Source organism: Phoca vitulina, unplaced genomic scaffold (genome assembly GCF_004348235.1).
Source record: "Phoca vitulina isolate PV1807 unplaced genomic scaffold, GSC_HSeal_1.0 scaffold30, whole genome shotgun sequence".
NCBI lineage: Eukaryota > Metazoa > Chordata > Mammalia > Carnivora > Phocidae > Phoca > Phoca vitulina.
Genome location: NW_022589733.1, coordinates 19,729,677 through 19,743,062, shown reverse-complemented (window position 1 = coordinate 19,743,062; position 13,386 = coordinate 19,729,677). Strand labels below are relative to the sequence as shown.

The 13,386-nt window shown below is 47.4% G+C and overlaps 1 protein-coding gene across 1 annotated transcript in view; it reads right to left on the bottom strand.

Annotated features, from left to right (window-relative positions):
* NFAT5 (nuclear factor of activated T cells 5) overlaps positions 1 to 12,921 on the bottom strand; it is a 182,887-nt gene extending 169,966 nt beyond the window's left edge. The window contains exons 1-3 of the mRNA XM_032424469.1: positions 12,778 to 12,921; positions 12,488 to 12,640; positions 9,355 to 9,426 (exon numbers count right to left, since the gene is read on the bottom strand). Of these exons, the coding sequence (XP_032280360.1) occupies positions 9,355 to 9,426; positions 12,488 to 12,640; positions 12,778 to 12,835 (283 nt within the window). The 5' untranslated portion in view covers positions 12,836 to 12,921. The remainder of the gene's footprint in view (positions 1 to 9,354; positions 9,427 to 12,487; positions 12,641 to 12,777) is intronic.
* Between the last annotated feature and the right edge of the window lie 465 nt (positions 12,922 to 13,386).

Sequence of the window (13,386 nt, the reverse complement as noted above, 5' to 3'; positions counted from 1 at the left end):
GTACAGAGATTACTTAAAAATAAAATCTTAAAAAAAAACAAAACACCAGCATTACCAAAACTTTACATTGTACTGTGACCCCACAGTCAGCCCCTGAAAGTGACAGTCGCAGCTTCCTCCACCCCCGACTTCCAGTTGGGCAGCCGTTTCAACAGCTCCTCCGAGAGGTCCCGGATTGGGCAAGGGCACCGCTTGCCCTCTTGTTCCCCGAAATGGCGTGCATCCTTCTGCTCACTTGGGCTCTGGGCTGGAAGGCAGAAACTTGTCCTGTTCCCTCCATATCGGGGACAGTGTGGCCGGAAATCCACGGCACAAAAGCCCCCCAAATTTCCAAGAACATCTCAGAGCCGCAGAATCAGCCAAATGTCTTTGAACTGGCCCAGAGTAAGAAGCCTCTCCACATAGCACAGCTCAGGCTCAGATGTCAAGGGGCATGTTCTGATTCCTAGTCCACTGGATGAGCAGGAGGCAGCTGGGAGCTCCACTGACTTAGAAGAAACAGATCCAATCAAGGCCCAGAGGATGCCCACGTTAAAAACATTAGCCCTCTGGCCTTCAGAGTTCACTAAATATGAACATATGAACGCTACAAATTAGCTTCGATGCCAGCCAAGCCTGGGTATCACCATCTGCCTGCCAGGGCCAGCTGACTTCCAGTTAGCAGTGAGAGCAAGTGGGAAGGCCACCAGCCCCAGGGGCTTCAAAGAGGAGGAGGTCGGGGAGATCCCTGACAAGAGAATCTAATCACAGAGCCCTGAAGAGAACGACAGAAGGTCTTGCTAGTTCCCGTGAAAGCAGGTACCAGACTGTGATGGCTCCAGGCAAGCCCACAGCCCAGCCACCACCTGCTGGGGACAAAGACCTTTCTCCTCCAGCTCCGACTCTCTGATGTGTGTGGGGGGGAAAGACCAGCCTCCCACTGTGTGCCATTCACAGAGGACACTCTTGGCTTCCCTAATTACCTGAGACCAGGCAAAGGAATCACAGGCCCAGCACAGAGCAAGTTCTCATGAAGAGCAAACACTTTCATGGCACTTATCAAGTGCCAGGCACTGTCCTAGGCGCTTTACGGGTAACTCATGCGACACCCGCCCCCTGGTAACCCTATGAGGGTAGTACTCCTGTTATCCCCACGTGGCACATAGGGAAACAGAGGCAAGAGAGATAAAGAAACATGCCCAAAGTCGCTGACCTAGTAAATAATGAAGCCAGGATTTGAACCCTGGCTCACACCTGTGCTTTTAACCACTTTCTATGCAATTGAGGAAATAAACACATTTCAAAGACCATATACAGACAGGACGAGATGGATAAGGGGGTCTGCAGAGCAGGTATGTGGACGATAGGAAAGTGGAGTGGGTCTCACTGTTACCTAGGGTACTTATAATTGGTACCATCTCATCTACCCATTCGTTCATCCTCTCACATTTCGAATTTAGGGCATACTCGGGGTTAGAACAGGAGGAAACAAGAGGAGCACAACTTAGATAATGAATTGAAACTGAACACACAAACAGTGAAAGAGAGGAGGAGGAGGATCTGGGGCCGAGTGAGTCGTGCTGAGGTCTGGAGCAGGGTGGAGGGCCACAGCTCCCAGAAGCATTCCCTGGCCACACACACACACACAGCACACAGGTTGGGGGTCCTCCTCCACCCGCCACACCGCATCCTTATTGTAGCATTTTCCACAATGGGTTGCAGTTTCCTAGTTGCTTCTCTGCCCACTACTAATTTCTGTATCTCCAGTGCTAGGCACGGACTAGTCATTCAGTGTTTGTTGAATGACTTACTGAGGGAAAAGGGCCTGAGGGAAAAGAGCTCAGCTGCACTAAAGGGAAATGAGCAGCAGGCTCACCTGAGCAGGGAGGGCTAGAACAGGGTTTCTCAAACTGGAGGAAACATGAGAAGCACATAGGGATCTGTGAAAATGCAAATCCTGATTCAGTAGGCGTGGGGTGTGGCCTGAGCTTTTTTATTTCCAGCAAGCTCGCTGGTGATGCCCCTACTCCTGCTCCCTGGATCCTACTTGGAATGCTGAGGCCCCTGATGATCCCTGGCCCTTCTCATTCCCAAAGGAGCGTCATTCCGTGCTCGGGCCCCCTTCCTCTGTCCCTGTGCCCCCTTTGCTGCCCTCACACAGCCTTAGCCACTGATCCCATTTGCCTTCCGGCCCAGATCCAGATTTGAAGACCATCTATCCAAATCGCTGCAGTTCCCACAGTGTGGCCCATGGGTCCCAGGGTGGGCCTGGTGAGGGGGTCCTACGGTCAAGGATATCGCCCAGATCACCCCCCACCCCTAGGTGATCACAGGATCACAGGATCACTGCTCACCTTGGCCTCTTTTAGGCTCCCCGCAGTCTTGCGATGACAAAGGCTTGTTCAGGAGCTAAAAGGACGGCTGAGACGGGGGAGGGACTTAATGGCCCACAGTTCTCCTCAGCACCACCCCTACCTACTCGGACCCAGAAACAGCGGTGTCCCATCCGTCCGGATTGCCATCCTCAGGAGCAGCTTATGGACATAGGGAAATTCTAGAACTACATAGTGAAAAGGCAAGGTTTGTCTTCTTGGGGGGGGTGGGGGGGAGGTATCCTTTCCCTGCCACTGACGCTCTTTTTTTTCCCCCCCGACATCTTCAGGACCCTGGTCTCTTACCCCTCGGTCTATTAAAGGATCTGATGCCATCATATATGCTGAACTGTCCGTGATCGATAAGACTCCAACACACCACTCCTCAAGGCCTGTTGTTCTCGCTTTGCTCCTCTACCCTCAGCCCACATCCATTTTTTATCCCTCTCTGTCCCTGGGACTCTGGCCCCTTGGGGCCTCCCTTACCCTCTGGCTCCCAGGGCGGGGTGGGGGAGTGGCCGGCCAGTGGGCGGCACTTCGGGGAGAGCTGAGGGCAGGGGGGCTACACATCACTGGCCAGTGGCTGTCTCTCCACAGCCTCGGTCCTCCACAGCTCATTTTTACCAGGCTCCCTTTGGCCCTTCCACCCTAGGGTGCTACCCGCTGCCTGCCACCACACACCCCGGGGCGCCTCACCATCCCTGCTGGCTCCTTCCATCCTGCCCACTTCACTGTCAATAGTCCTGTCACTGTCTTATTTTAATTTGCAGTTAAACCCTTTTGAGTCTGCCTTCTGTTTTCTTGCTAGGATTCTGACCAAACAAAGTTGCATTTTTACCAAGCACCGGGTCCCAGTTTTGTTTAAGCCAAAGCAATGAAGCTCTAACGGTAGAATGCGGGGCTAGAGGGAGCCCAGGAGAGAGAAGGTATTTTTGAGGGGGGGAAGGGTGCCAGTGTTTCTCAGTGCCTTGAAATCCAACTACATCAAGGTCTGCCTGGGAGTTCGCGTCTCATTTTATTCTCTTCAGCCATCAGGAACTCGGGATTGTGGGAATCAAGGATGACAGAGACCAGGCCCCATGTCCCAGAACCTCACGCTCAGGGACACTCCGGCGGGGCAGGATGAAAGGCCTGGAATGGAATTGAATGTGACAGGCAGCCAAGCAGGGCAGAGCCGCAGAGATAAGGGCCTAATCAGAGTTCAGACAGAGAACAGAGGCAGAACGGCAGGCGGAGGCTTTGTTCCAACGCTGGGGACCTGGGAGGACCCCGCAGGGTGGGGGAGAAGGTCACATGGGACCTTGGAGCGCTGCAACGCAGCCCATCAGCAGCCTCAGCCCAGAAGCCAGAGCAGGCCCCTTTCTGCAGCCTCCTTGGAGGCCCAAGTGGTTTTATTTGCTCCTCCTCTGGGTTCTTACTGCGCATCTACTTGACTCGAGCAGCTCCCACGGATCCAGCGCTTGCCCTGCGCACGAGCTCGTTCGATCCTCCCAACCACCCTGTGGGTGGGCGTTATTCAGCCCTTTTTATAGCTAAGGAAAGTGAGGCTCAGTCCAAGTGCCTGGCCCACAAATTTATAAATAGACACCGAAGGAACCAGAATTTGAATCCAGACTGCCTGGCTCCAAAATGCACTCTCTCGAGCACTGGTTTATCCACTGTGATTTCTAACTCCTCTAGTTACAGCAGCATCTACAACAGGTCAAGGGTGGACTGAGCACTTTGGATGGAGCCTTCACAGCAACCCCCTGAGGTAGGTCCTAGTATTTCCCGGTACTTTCCAGGAGAAGACACTGTCCCACCAAGAGGGTGACATCACTCTCTCCAGGGCCCTCAGCCAGGTCATGGTGCAGCCAGGGTTTGAACCCAGGAGACCAACTCCAAGTTCATGCCTCCAGCCAAGACATTCCTCCAGAGCGGAGCCTAAATTATTATTTTTTTTTAACAGACCTTATTTTGTAGAATAGTTTTAGATTTACAGAAAAATTATGAAGATAATTCAAAGACTTTCCCAAATACTCTGGCTAGGACTTTTCAATACCATGTTGAATAAAAGTGGCGAGAGTGGGCATCCTTGTCTTGTTCCTGATCTTAGAGGAAAAGCTTTCAGCTTTCACTGTTGCGTACGATGTTAGCTGTGGGCTTGTCACAGATAGCCTTTATTTATTTATTTTTTAATTTTTTTAAGATTTTTTTATTTATTTGTGTGGGGGGGAATTGAACACAAGTGGGGGGGAGCAGCAGAGGGAGAAGCAGGCTCCCCACTGAGCAATGAGCCTGACATATGACTCGATCCCAGGACCCTGGGATCATGACCTGAGCCAAAAGCAGATGCTTAGCCAACTGAGCCACCCAGGCACCCCTTAAGTTTTCATTTTAATCACCTGGCTCACCACAACAAGCACACTCCTTAATCCCCATCTCTATTTTCCCCATCCTTCCACCCACCTCCCCTCTGGTAACCATCAGTTTATTCTCTACAGTTATAGTTAAGAGTCTGTTTCTTGGTTTGTCTCTCTCTTTTCTCCCTTTGCTTGTTTGTTTTGTTCCTTAAATTCCACATATGAGTGAAATCATATGGTAGTTGTCTTTCTCTGACTGACTTACTTCACTTGGCATTATACTCTCTAGCTCCATCCATGTGGTTGCAAATGTCAAGCTTTCATTCTTTTTGATGGCTGAATAAACACATGGCCTTTATTATGTTAAGGCACAGTCCCTCTATACCTGCTTTGTTGAGAGTTTTTATCATAAATGATGTTGAATCTTATCAAATGCTTTTTCTGCACTTATTTAGGGGATCCTATAACTTTCATCCTTCATATTGTTAGTATGGTGTATCATACCGATGGATTTGCATATGGAATATGCATCCGTGGAATAAATCCCACTTGACCCACAACATAGGATCCTTTTCATGTATTGTTCAATGTGGTTTGTTAATATTTTGTTGACGATTTTTCTCTTCTTGTGGCATTCTTGTCTGGTTTTGGTATCAGGGTAATATTGGCGTCATAAAATGAGTTTGGAAGTGCTCCCTCCTCTTCTGTTTTTTGGAGGAGTCTGAGAAGAACGGGTATTAATTCTTTAAATGCTTGGGAATATTCACCAGTGAAGGCATCTAGCCCTAGACTTTTGTTTGTTGGAGCTTTTCGATTATGGATCCAATCTCTTGACTAATAATCGGTCTTTCAGATTTTCTATTTCTTCATGAAATAAAGACAAATAATGATCTCACTCATATGTGGAATCTAAAAAATGAAAGAAACAGGGGCACCTGGCTGGCTCAGTCGGTAAAGCATGCAACTCTTGATCTTGGGATTGTGAGTTTGAGCCCGGTGTTGAGTGTAGAGATTACTTTCAAAATACATAAAAAATAAAACACACAGGCAAACCAACAATAAACCAAACTCATCAATACAGAAAACAGATTGGGGGTTGCCAGAGGTGGGGTTGGCAAAATGGGTGGTCAAAAGGTACTAAAAAAAAGAAAAGAAAAATTTCCATACACCCCAGGCCCAGTTTCCCTTACGGTTAACCTCTTACATTAGTGGGGTATATTTGTCACAATTAACGCACCAGTGTTGACATGTCATTATTCACTAAAGGCCATAGTTGATGCAGATTTCCTCAGCCTACCTACTATCTTTTTGTGTCCCAGGATCCCATCCAGGACACTATATTACATTTAGCCTTCATGTCTCCTTAGGCTCCTCTTGGCTGTGACAGTTTCTCAGACTTTCCCTGTTTTTGATGACCTCAACAGCTTTTTAAATTGTGGTTAAAAAGCAACACATAAAATTTACCATCTCAACCATCCTTAAGTGTACAGTCAGTAATATTAAGTACATTCACACTGTTGTGCAACAGATGTCCAGAATGTCTTCATCTTGCAAAACTGAAACTCTATACTCATAAACAACTTTTTTTCCCAATCCCCAGCCCCTGGTAACCACCATTCTAGTGTTTCTATGACTTTGACTACTTTATTTTTTTAAGTTTTTTTTTTTTTTAGTAATCTCTACACCCTACGTGGGGCTTGAACTCACAACCCCAAGATCAAGAGTTGCATGCTCTACCAACTAAACCAGCCAGGTGCCCACTCACTACTTGAGATACCTCATTTAGGTCTGGAATCATACGGTATTTACCTTTTCGTGACTGGCTTATTTCACTCATCATAATGTCCTTAAGTTTCATCCATGTTGTAGCACATGTCAGCCTTTCCAAGGCTGAATAATATCCCATTGTATGTATGTACCACATTTTATTTATATGTTCATCAACAGACAGTTGGGTTGTTTCCAGCTTTTGTCTGTTGTGAACGTAAGTAATCGAGAAACCGCCATGTTGTTTTCCGTAGCAGCTGTACCATTTTACCTTCCCACCAACACTTGTAATTCTCTAGGGCTTTTTGACAGTAGCCATCTTAATGGATCTGAGGTGGTATCTTACTATGGTTTGACTTTCTTTTCCCCAATGATTGTGATGTTGAGCATCTTTCGTGTGCTATTGGCCATTTACACATCTTCTTTAGAGAAATGTCTACTAAGTCCTTTGTCCATATTTTTATTGCTGAGCAATCAATGCATATGTCACAATTTATTCATCTGTTCCCCTGTAGATGGGCCTTTGGGTTGTTACTGGTCTTGGCTATTGCACATAAAGCTGCTGTAGAAGTCTTTTGTGGGTATATGTTCTCACTTCTCTTAGATAAATACTTTTTGTACATTTCTGTATCTACCAGTACTTTGGCCCTAGTTGGTACTCAAAAAAAGCGGACTGAGGTAAAGTGGACTGAGTCACAGAACTAAGAGCTCTGAGGTAGTAATAATCATTTCATATAACAAAGTGCATTTCCTATAACAAAGTTTCAAAGGTGAGCATGAATACCAATAGTACAGGCCGAATAAAAAGGACATCTGAGGTAGAGACTTAGTGATTCCGTTAAGAATTTTGAAAAAGGATAGGCTTTGAAGAAGAGCCAAAACATGGGGACAATCAGGAAACTTCCTCCTGCAAGGGACAGAGCCTTCTCTCCCCCACCTGGCTGGACAGGGAGTCCTGGAGGGTGTCTTGCTGGAGTCACAATGGAGAGCTCAGCATGGGGGAGGCAGACCCAGCCAGAGCAAAGATTATGATGCCCATAGTTTGTTAGAGAGATTTTCTTGTGATGTTTTATATCTTGTTGAGGAGCATTAATACTCTTTGCTTTTTCCTCTCTAAATCCACTCCTGACTTGCCATACTGAGAGAGTTTTCCCTGGCCAGGATAACCCAGAACAGGACACAGTCCAGCAAACTTTTCTCCTTGGCTCTAGAAGATGTTTGTGTGTAGTCGGGAAACCTGAGTTTCTGCCTTTAACTCGCTGTGTGTGCCCTTGTCTCCAAAGTTCCTTCCAGCTCTGAAATATTACGACTTAGCAACTATACTTCTTTCTTCAGTAAGTATGTTATTTATTTATTTATTATTATTATTATTATTTTTAGTAATCACTACACCCAATGTAGGGCTCAAACTCATCACCCTGAGATCAAGAGTCGCATGCTCTTCGGACTGAGCCAGCCAGATGCCCCTCTTCAGTAAATACTTTTTTCTTATTACAGAGGTATATGTGTTCACCATAGAAAGTTAGAAAATACAATAAGGGAGCAGAAGAACATATAAGATCACTCATAATTCCACCACCCAGTGCTAACTCTTATTAACACACCTCATTCATATAAAAATATGTGTTGAGTGCCTGCCAGGTACTGAGCAGTTTGAAATACACCTTTCTAGGCTATTTATATTTATGTTTTAATGAGATCAACCTGCTTTGTAACCTGCCTTTCCCTCAACAGACAGTTGTGAACATATTGCCAGGTCAGTATATATTTTCCTACAACGTTCCAGATTTTCATTAGTAAACACGCTCAGAGCTAGATTTTGAACAAAGTCATAACCATTTTTTTTTTAAAGATTTTATTTATTTGACAGAGAGAGACACAGCGAGAGAGGGAACACAAGCAGGGGGAGTGGGAGAGGGAGAAGCAGGCTTACCGCCGAGCAGGGAGCCCGATGCGGGGCTCGATCCCAGGACCCTGGGATCATGACCTGAGCCAAAGGCAGACGCTTAATGACAGAGCCACCCAGGCGCCCCAGGTCATAACCATTTTTTTAAGACAATTCCTAGAGGTGGAATTACTAGATCAATTAGTAATCACGCTTATGTGTCTGGGCAATGCCAGGTGGCCTGCGTCCCCAGCCTTTCTTTACGTCCTTCCCCTCACACATACGCAGTGAACAGGGTATAGAACTGTGCTGTCCCTTACAGCAAGCACTAGATACGTGTGGCCATGTAGATTTAAGTTAAAATTAATTAAAATAATATAAACGATTCAGGTCCTCAACTGCATGAGCCACATTCCAAGCACTCAATAGACATACGTTAACTAACGGTTACTGCAATAGTCCAGAAAACATTTCCATCATCACACAAAGTGCTCTTGGACATCACTGGTCCAGAACAATGTTCAATTGATGGGAACTGTTACTATTTTTCGGGTGGAGAGATTTGGGGGAATTTTCCTTCTTATTGTATTTCTTGGCCCCAATATAGAGCATTTATCAATGACTCTTCTATATTTATTATGTGTAAAGGCTTCTTCCCTTTGGAGGGCTATACCTCATTTCCACTAGCCACCTGTGGATGTTTGATTATGGGAAATCTCCAGAGCCCTTATGGTGGGTCACTGGTTTGAATTCAAATTTCCTTCCTGGAGATGGAGCTCAAAAAAGGTGTATTAAGAATCTTTATATAGGGGCACCCGAGTGGCTTAGTTGGTTAAGCTCAGCCTGGGGCCTGCTTAAGATTCTCTCTCTCTTCCTCTCCCTCTGTGCCCCTCCCCACCCCTGCTCACATGTACTCTCTCTCTCTTTCTAAAAAAGAATATATAAATTTACTTATATATGCATAAAGAAATTCTGGAAGGATACCTAAAAAATTAGAAACATTACTTACCTATAGCATGGGGAGTGGGTGTCTCTGCAGATGAGGACAAGAATGGGAAAATTTCCTGTGTGAATGTATCACCTATTTAAAAATAGATTAAAAATAAATTTAGAATACATCTTTTTAATAGCATGCAATTGTAAAAAAATATAGTAGGCAGTGAAATTCCTTTCCCTGAAGGTTACTGTCAGGTTAATAAGAATCCTTCCAGACTTGGGTCTGTTATAGACAATCACATATGATAGCTTTATTGTATAAATGGCTGGTGTGTTCTCATCCCTTAGAAACCACCAGAGTCCTACCTCCCTTCCTGGTAATAAGAGCTAGAAAAAGGGCTTCTGAAGCTCCAGGACTTCCCACCGTCCCCTCACCTCTCCAGGTGGCCCTTGCTAACACTCGATGTCTCTTTTGAAAGCCCTTGTGTCAGACCCGTTTCCAGGTGATTGCAGAACTCGTGCCAGTCATTAGCCAGCTGTGGAGGTCTCCAGGTGGGTTTGCCCCACTGACCTCGCAGACTCAGACCCTTTGCTTCTCACCCTCTCCCTTCCTCAGGTGTCTCTTTGTGCACACCTTTCCAAGGCACTGCGGGTGAAGGGAGTGAAGAGTTTCCACAGTACCGGGTGGAGCCTTGGTGTATGAAAGAGGCAGGGACACAGGGCACGAGTCACCTCCAGGTCCCCTGTCCTCCAGGAGACTGGTAACAGCCCATTAACCTACTGCTCTTGTCCAACCTCAGTTCCATATCCACTCCCAACCCCCACCTTGCTGGACACATTTCTGAACCTTTCTTAAGTCTTTGCATTTCTGTGATGGGTCTGCCACATTGACCCTGGAGAGTCCGTTCTCCACTCCTTCCCTGGGTGCGTCATGGTCCCTACCTTTACTAGGTTGGGGAGTGAGTGAGTAAGGGGCATTTCCAGAGGACTGAATGGGCCTGGAGTCAGTGTAGGAAGGAGGTGGGGACATATGGTGTGAGTCATCCACGAGCGTCTCTGATGCTCCTGGAATTCACCGCCCAGTACCAGGACCAAATAGAGAAATCCCAGTTGTGGTGAGTGGTGTGCCCCCTCCCTGAGAGGCCCAGTAACTGGTCTAGCTTCAAAGGCTGTTCTCCCGGCCACACAAGACTGAAACCAGCAAATCCGTGGAGACAGAAAGTAGATTAGTGGTTGCCAGGGACTAGGGTTAGGGGGATGGGAAGTGACTCTTAATGGGTACGGGGCTTCTTTTTGGAGTGATGAAAATGTTCTGGAATTGGACTGTGGTGGCAGTTGCTCTGTGAATATACTAAAAATCACTGAAGTATACACTTTAAAAGGGTGCATTTTATGAAATGTGAATTGTATCTCAATAAAAAATCGATTTATCCCTGGTGGTCTAGTGGTTAGGATTCGGTGTTCTCAATAAAAAAATCGATTTACGGGTTTGCAAATCTACTGAGATCCAATTGACATGCAATAAAACGTAACCATTTCAAGGTAGAGTTCAATGATTTTTGGCAAAGACACCATGCCACCATCACTCTCATCAAAATATAGAACCTGTCCATCACCCCAAAAAGTTGCCCTTTGCCCCTTCAGGATTTTTTTCAACAAAAATGAATAGAATACAGACTATCAGAATTCATCACACACAGTAAGGGTATTATTTCATAAAATGAACGTTTCCGCTACATTTAAAGATACATACACATGCATGATAAGGTTGTGATGTGGGCCACCATCAAAAAAATGTAAACGTTCCCACAGAAACATGAAGTACCATGCAACGCTTGGTGGTGGTTGTAGAAGGTGCTAAGTACTCGCTCTGACGGCCACTACGTGCTGAGAGTTCTGCCAGGCACTTAGCGGGCGTCATCTCGTTTAATCCTTCCAACCACCATCTACCTGAGTCTCATCACCTCATTCCACAGATGAGGAACCAAGGCTTCCCTACCTGCGCTGGTAGCTGGTTCTATCTGATCCCAAAATGTACTGTCCTTAATGCCCTGGTTTCCTCTTGATGGGCTTATGATGCCCGTGAAACGTCAAAGCCTGGAGGATACAGGCAGTTATCTGGCAGTGAGCCTCTGTTAATTCACTCGAGCACAGCGTAAGTACTGAGAGAGAAAAAGAAGACACAGTCCTCCCTCCAGGGAGCTTGCAGCCCAGTAGGGAGCATCCGCCAGATAGCTAAAAGCACCAAAGAGAAGGCCACAGTGTCATGTTGCTCTTTGTCACCCTGGGTGTGACCCGGGGTGTGATGGGCTGGCTCTTCCTACGCACAGGCCCTCGGAACGTCACCCCGGCCTTTCTCTGGCACAATCCTGGGCAGCTAGGCCAGGTGGAACCTGCCAGGCCCAGTCCATTCGAGGTTGCTCTGAAAGGCCTGAGGCGGGGGTCTTAGGTGACACACACAGTCCTGAGGCTGCCGGAGGCCCAGGCCCAAGCCCAGGCCCTTGCTGGAAACCTCGGAGCCTTCCAGAACCCTCCAGAGTCTTCTACCAAGCAACTGGCCACAGAGCAGCCGGGGCAGGATTTACAGCACAGAATTCCTTTGTCATTAGGGTCTTTGTTCCTGAGGGTGCCTCCGTGATATACGGGTAACCGCCATCAGTCTCTCATTGCAAAAGGGTCAAGACCCATAGCATAGGTTCTACCTTCCAGTTAGCCCTAATTGATTTCACCCAAATTGATTTACTGCTAATGAGCCTGTTTGTCTCAAGACCCAAACTTCTTTCTTTATTAGATTCTCTGGCATCATTAAATCTTCCGACCATCAGGGACTGTCTTAAAACACTATTCTTAAACACCACTGCACTCAACACACCCCTGTGGTCTGGAAAAGTCAGCAGACCCCCAACAGAGACCAGTTTTCATCCCAGGTGTAGCTAAAAACCCCGCGAGTCTCATGGTCATTAAGCCTCCTCAGTGCCCTCACCTGGTCTCGCTGGCCAGGGCTGATGTGGAAAGAACTGGAGTCAGACAAACCTGGGTTTGGATCCCAGCTCTGTCCCTTGTTAACTGTGTGACCTTGGGCAATTTACCTAACCTCTCTGAACTTTGGTTTCCTCATCTCAAAAAAAAAAAAAAAAAAAAGAAAAGAAAAAAGAAAAAAAAATGAGGCTAACATCCAAAGCCTTGCTGGGTTATTGTGGGATTACCTGAGATCGAGGTATGCAGTTGGCACTTAATACATATCAGCTCTCCTTTTCGTTCCTTTCGTCCGCCTGCCAAGGAGATTAACATTCTGCAGAGACAAGAACAGCCGAGCAACTTTCTCTTAAGGAGGATTTGTATCTTTGTTATTGTTTTTCCTGGAAGGGGATGAACAGGAAACCTCAGACTGGCAAGAACACCATAACCTTGGCCCTTCTCTAATGTATTAAGGGGACGTTTCCACGGGGTCTTGACCGCCGTGCGTTATAACGTACTACGCACCACGCGTGCTCACCTGGAAAACAGTCCTCCTCGCTCCGACTGCAGCGCCCCCAAGAGGTGCGAGCCACCATCGCCCCACTCCCCTGGACCCCTCATCGGCGTGGCCTCCACTTCGGCTCTTGCTGCTCAAAATATGCTTCTCTCCAGGAGGCCAGTTCTAAAACCGCAAAGGAGAGGACAGCAGACGCCAGCTCTGGGCCCCTCCGTGCTCTTTCCCCGCAGAGCCCACCGCGATCTGCCCCCCGCCGGCCTCTCCCCTTTCTTCTCCTCCCTCCCCACGCCGGACTGCCTGCGCCTTCCACAAATGCTTCTCTTACCACCCACCCCCCACCCGCGCGCCAGTCTGTTCCAGCCTCAAGGCCTTGCAGCAGCTGTGCCCTCCACCTGGAGTCTCCTCCCGATGGATGCTTCCTTTTCAATATTCAGGCTTCAGATTCAGGGCCACCTGCTCAGAGAGCTCTTCTCTGATCCTGGAGGCGCCGCCGTCACATCTATCACTTCGCGCTACTTATTTTCATCCTTGCACTTGTCACTACCTAGAACTCTCTGGTCCCTTGTCTAAGTCTTATTCACCATGCCCACCCACCCCGCCCCGGCCCGGCTGCCTAGAACACCGCCTGGC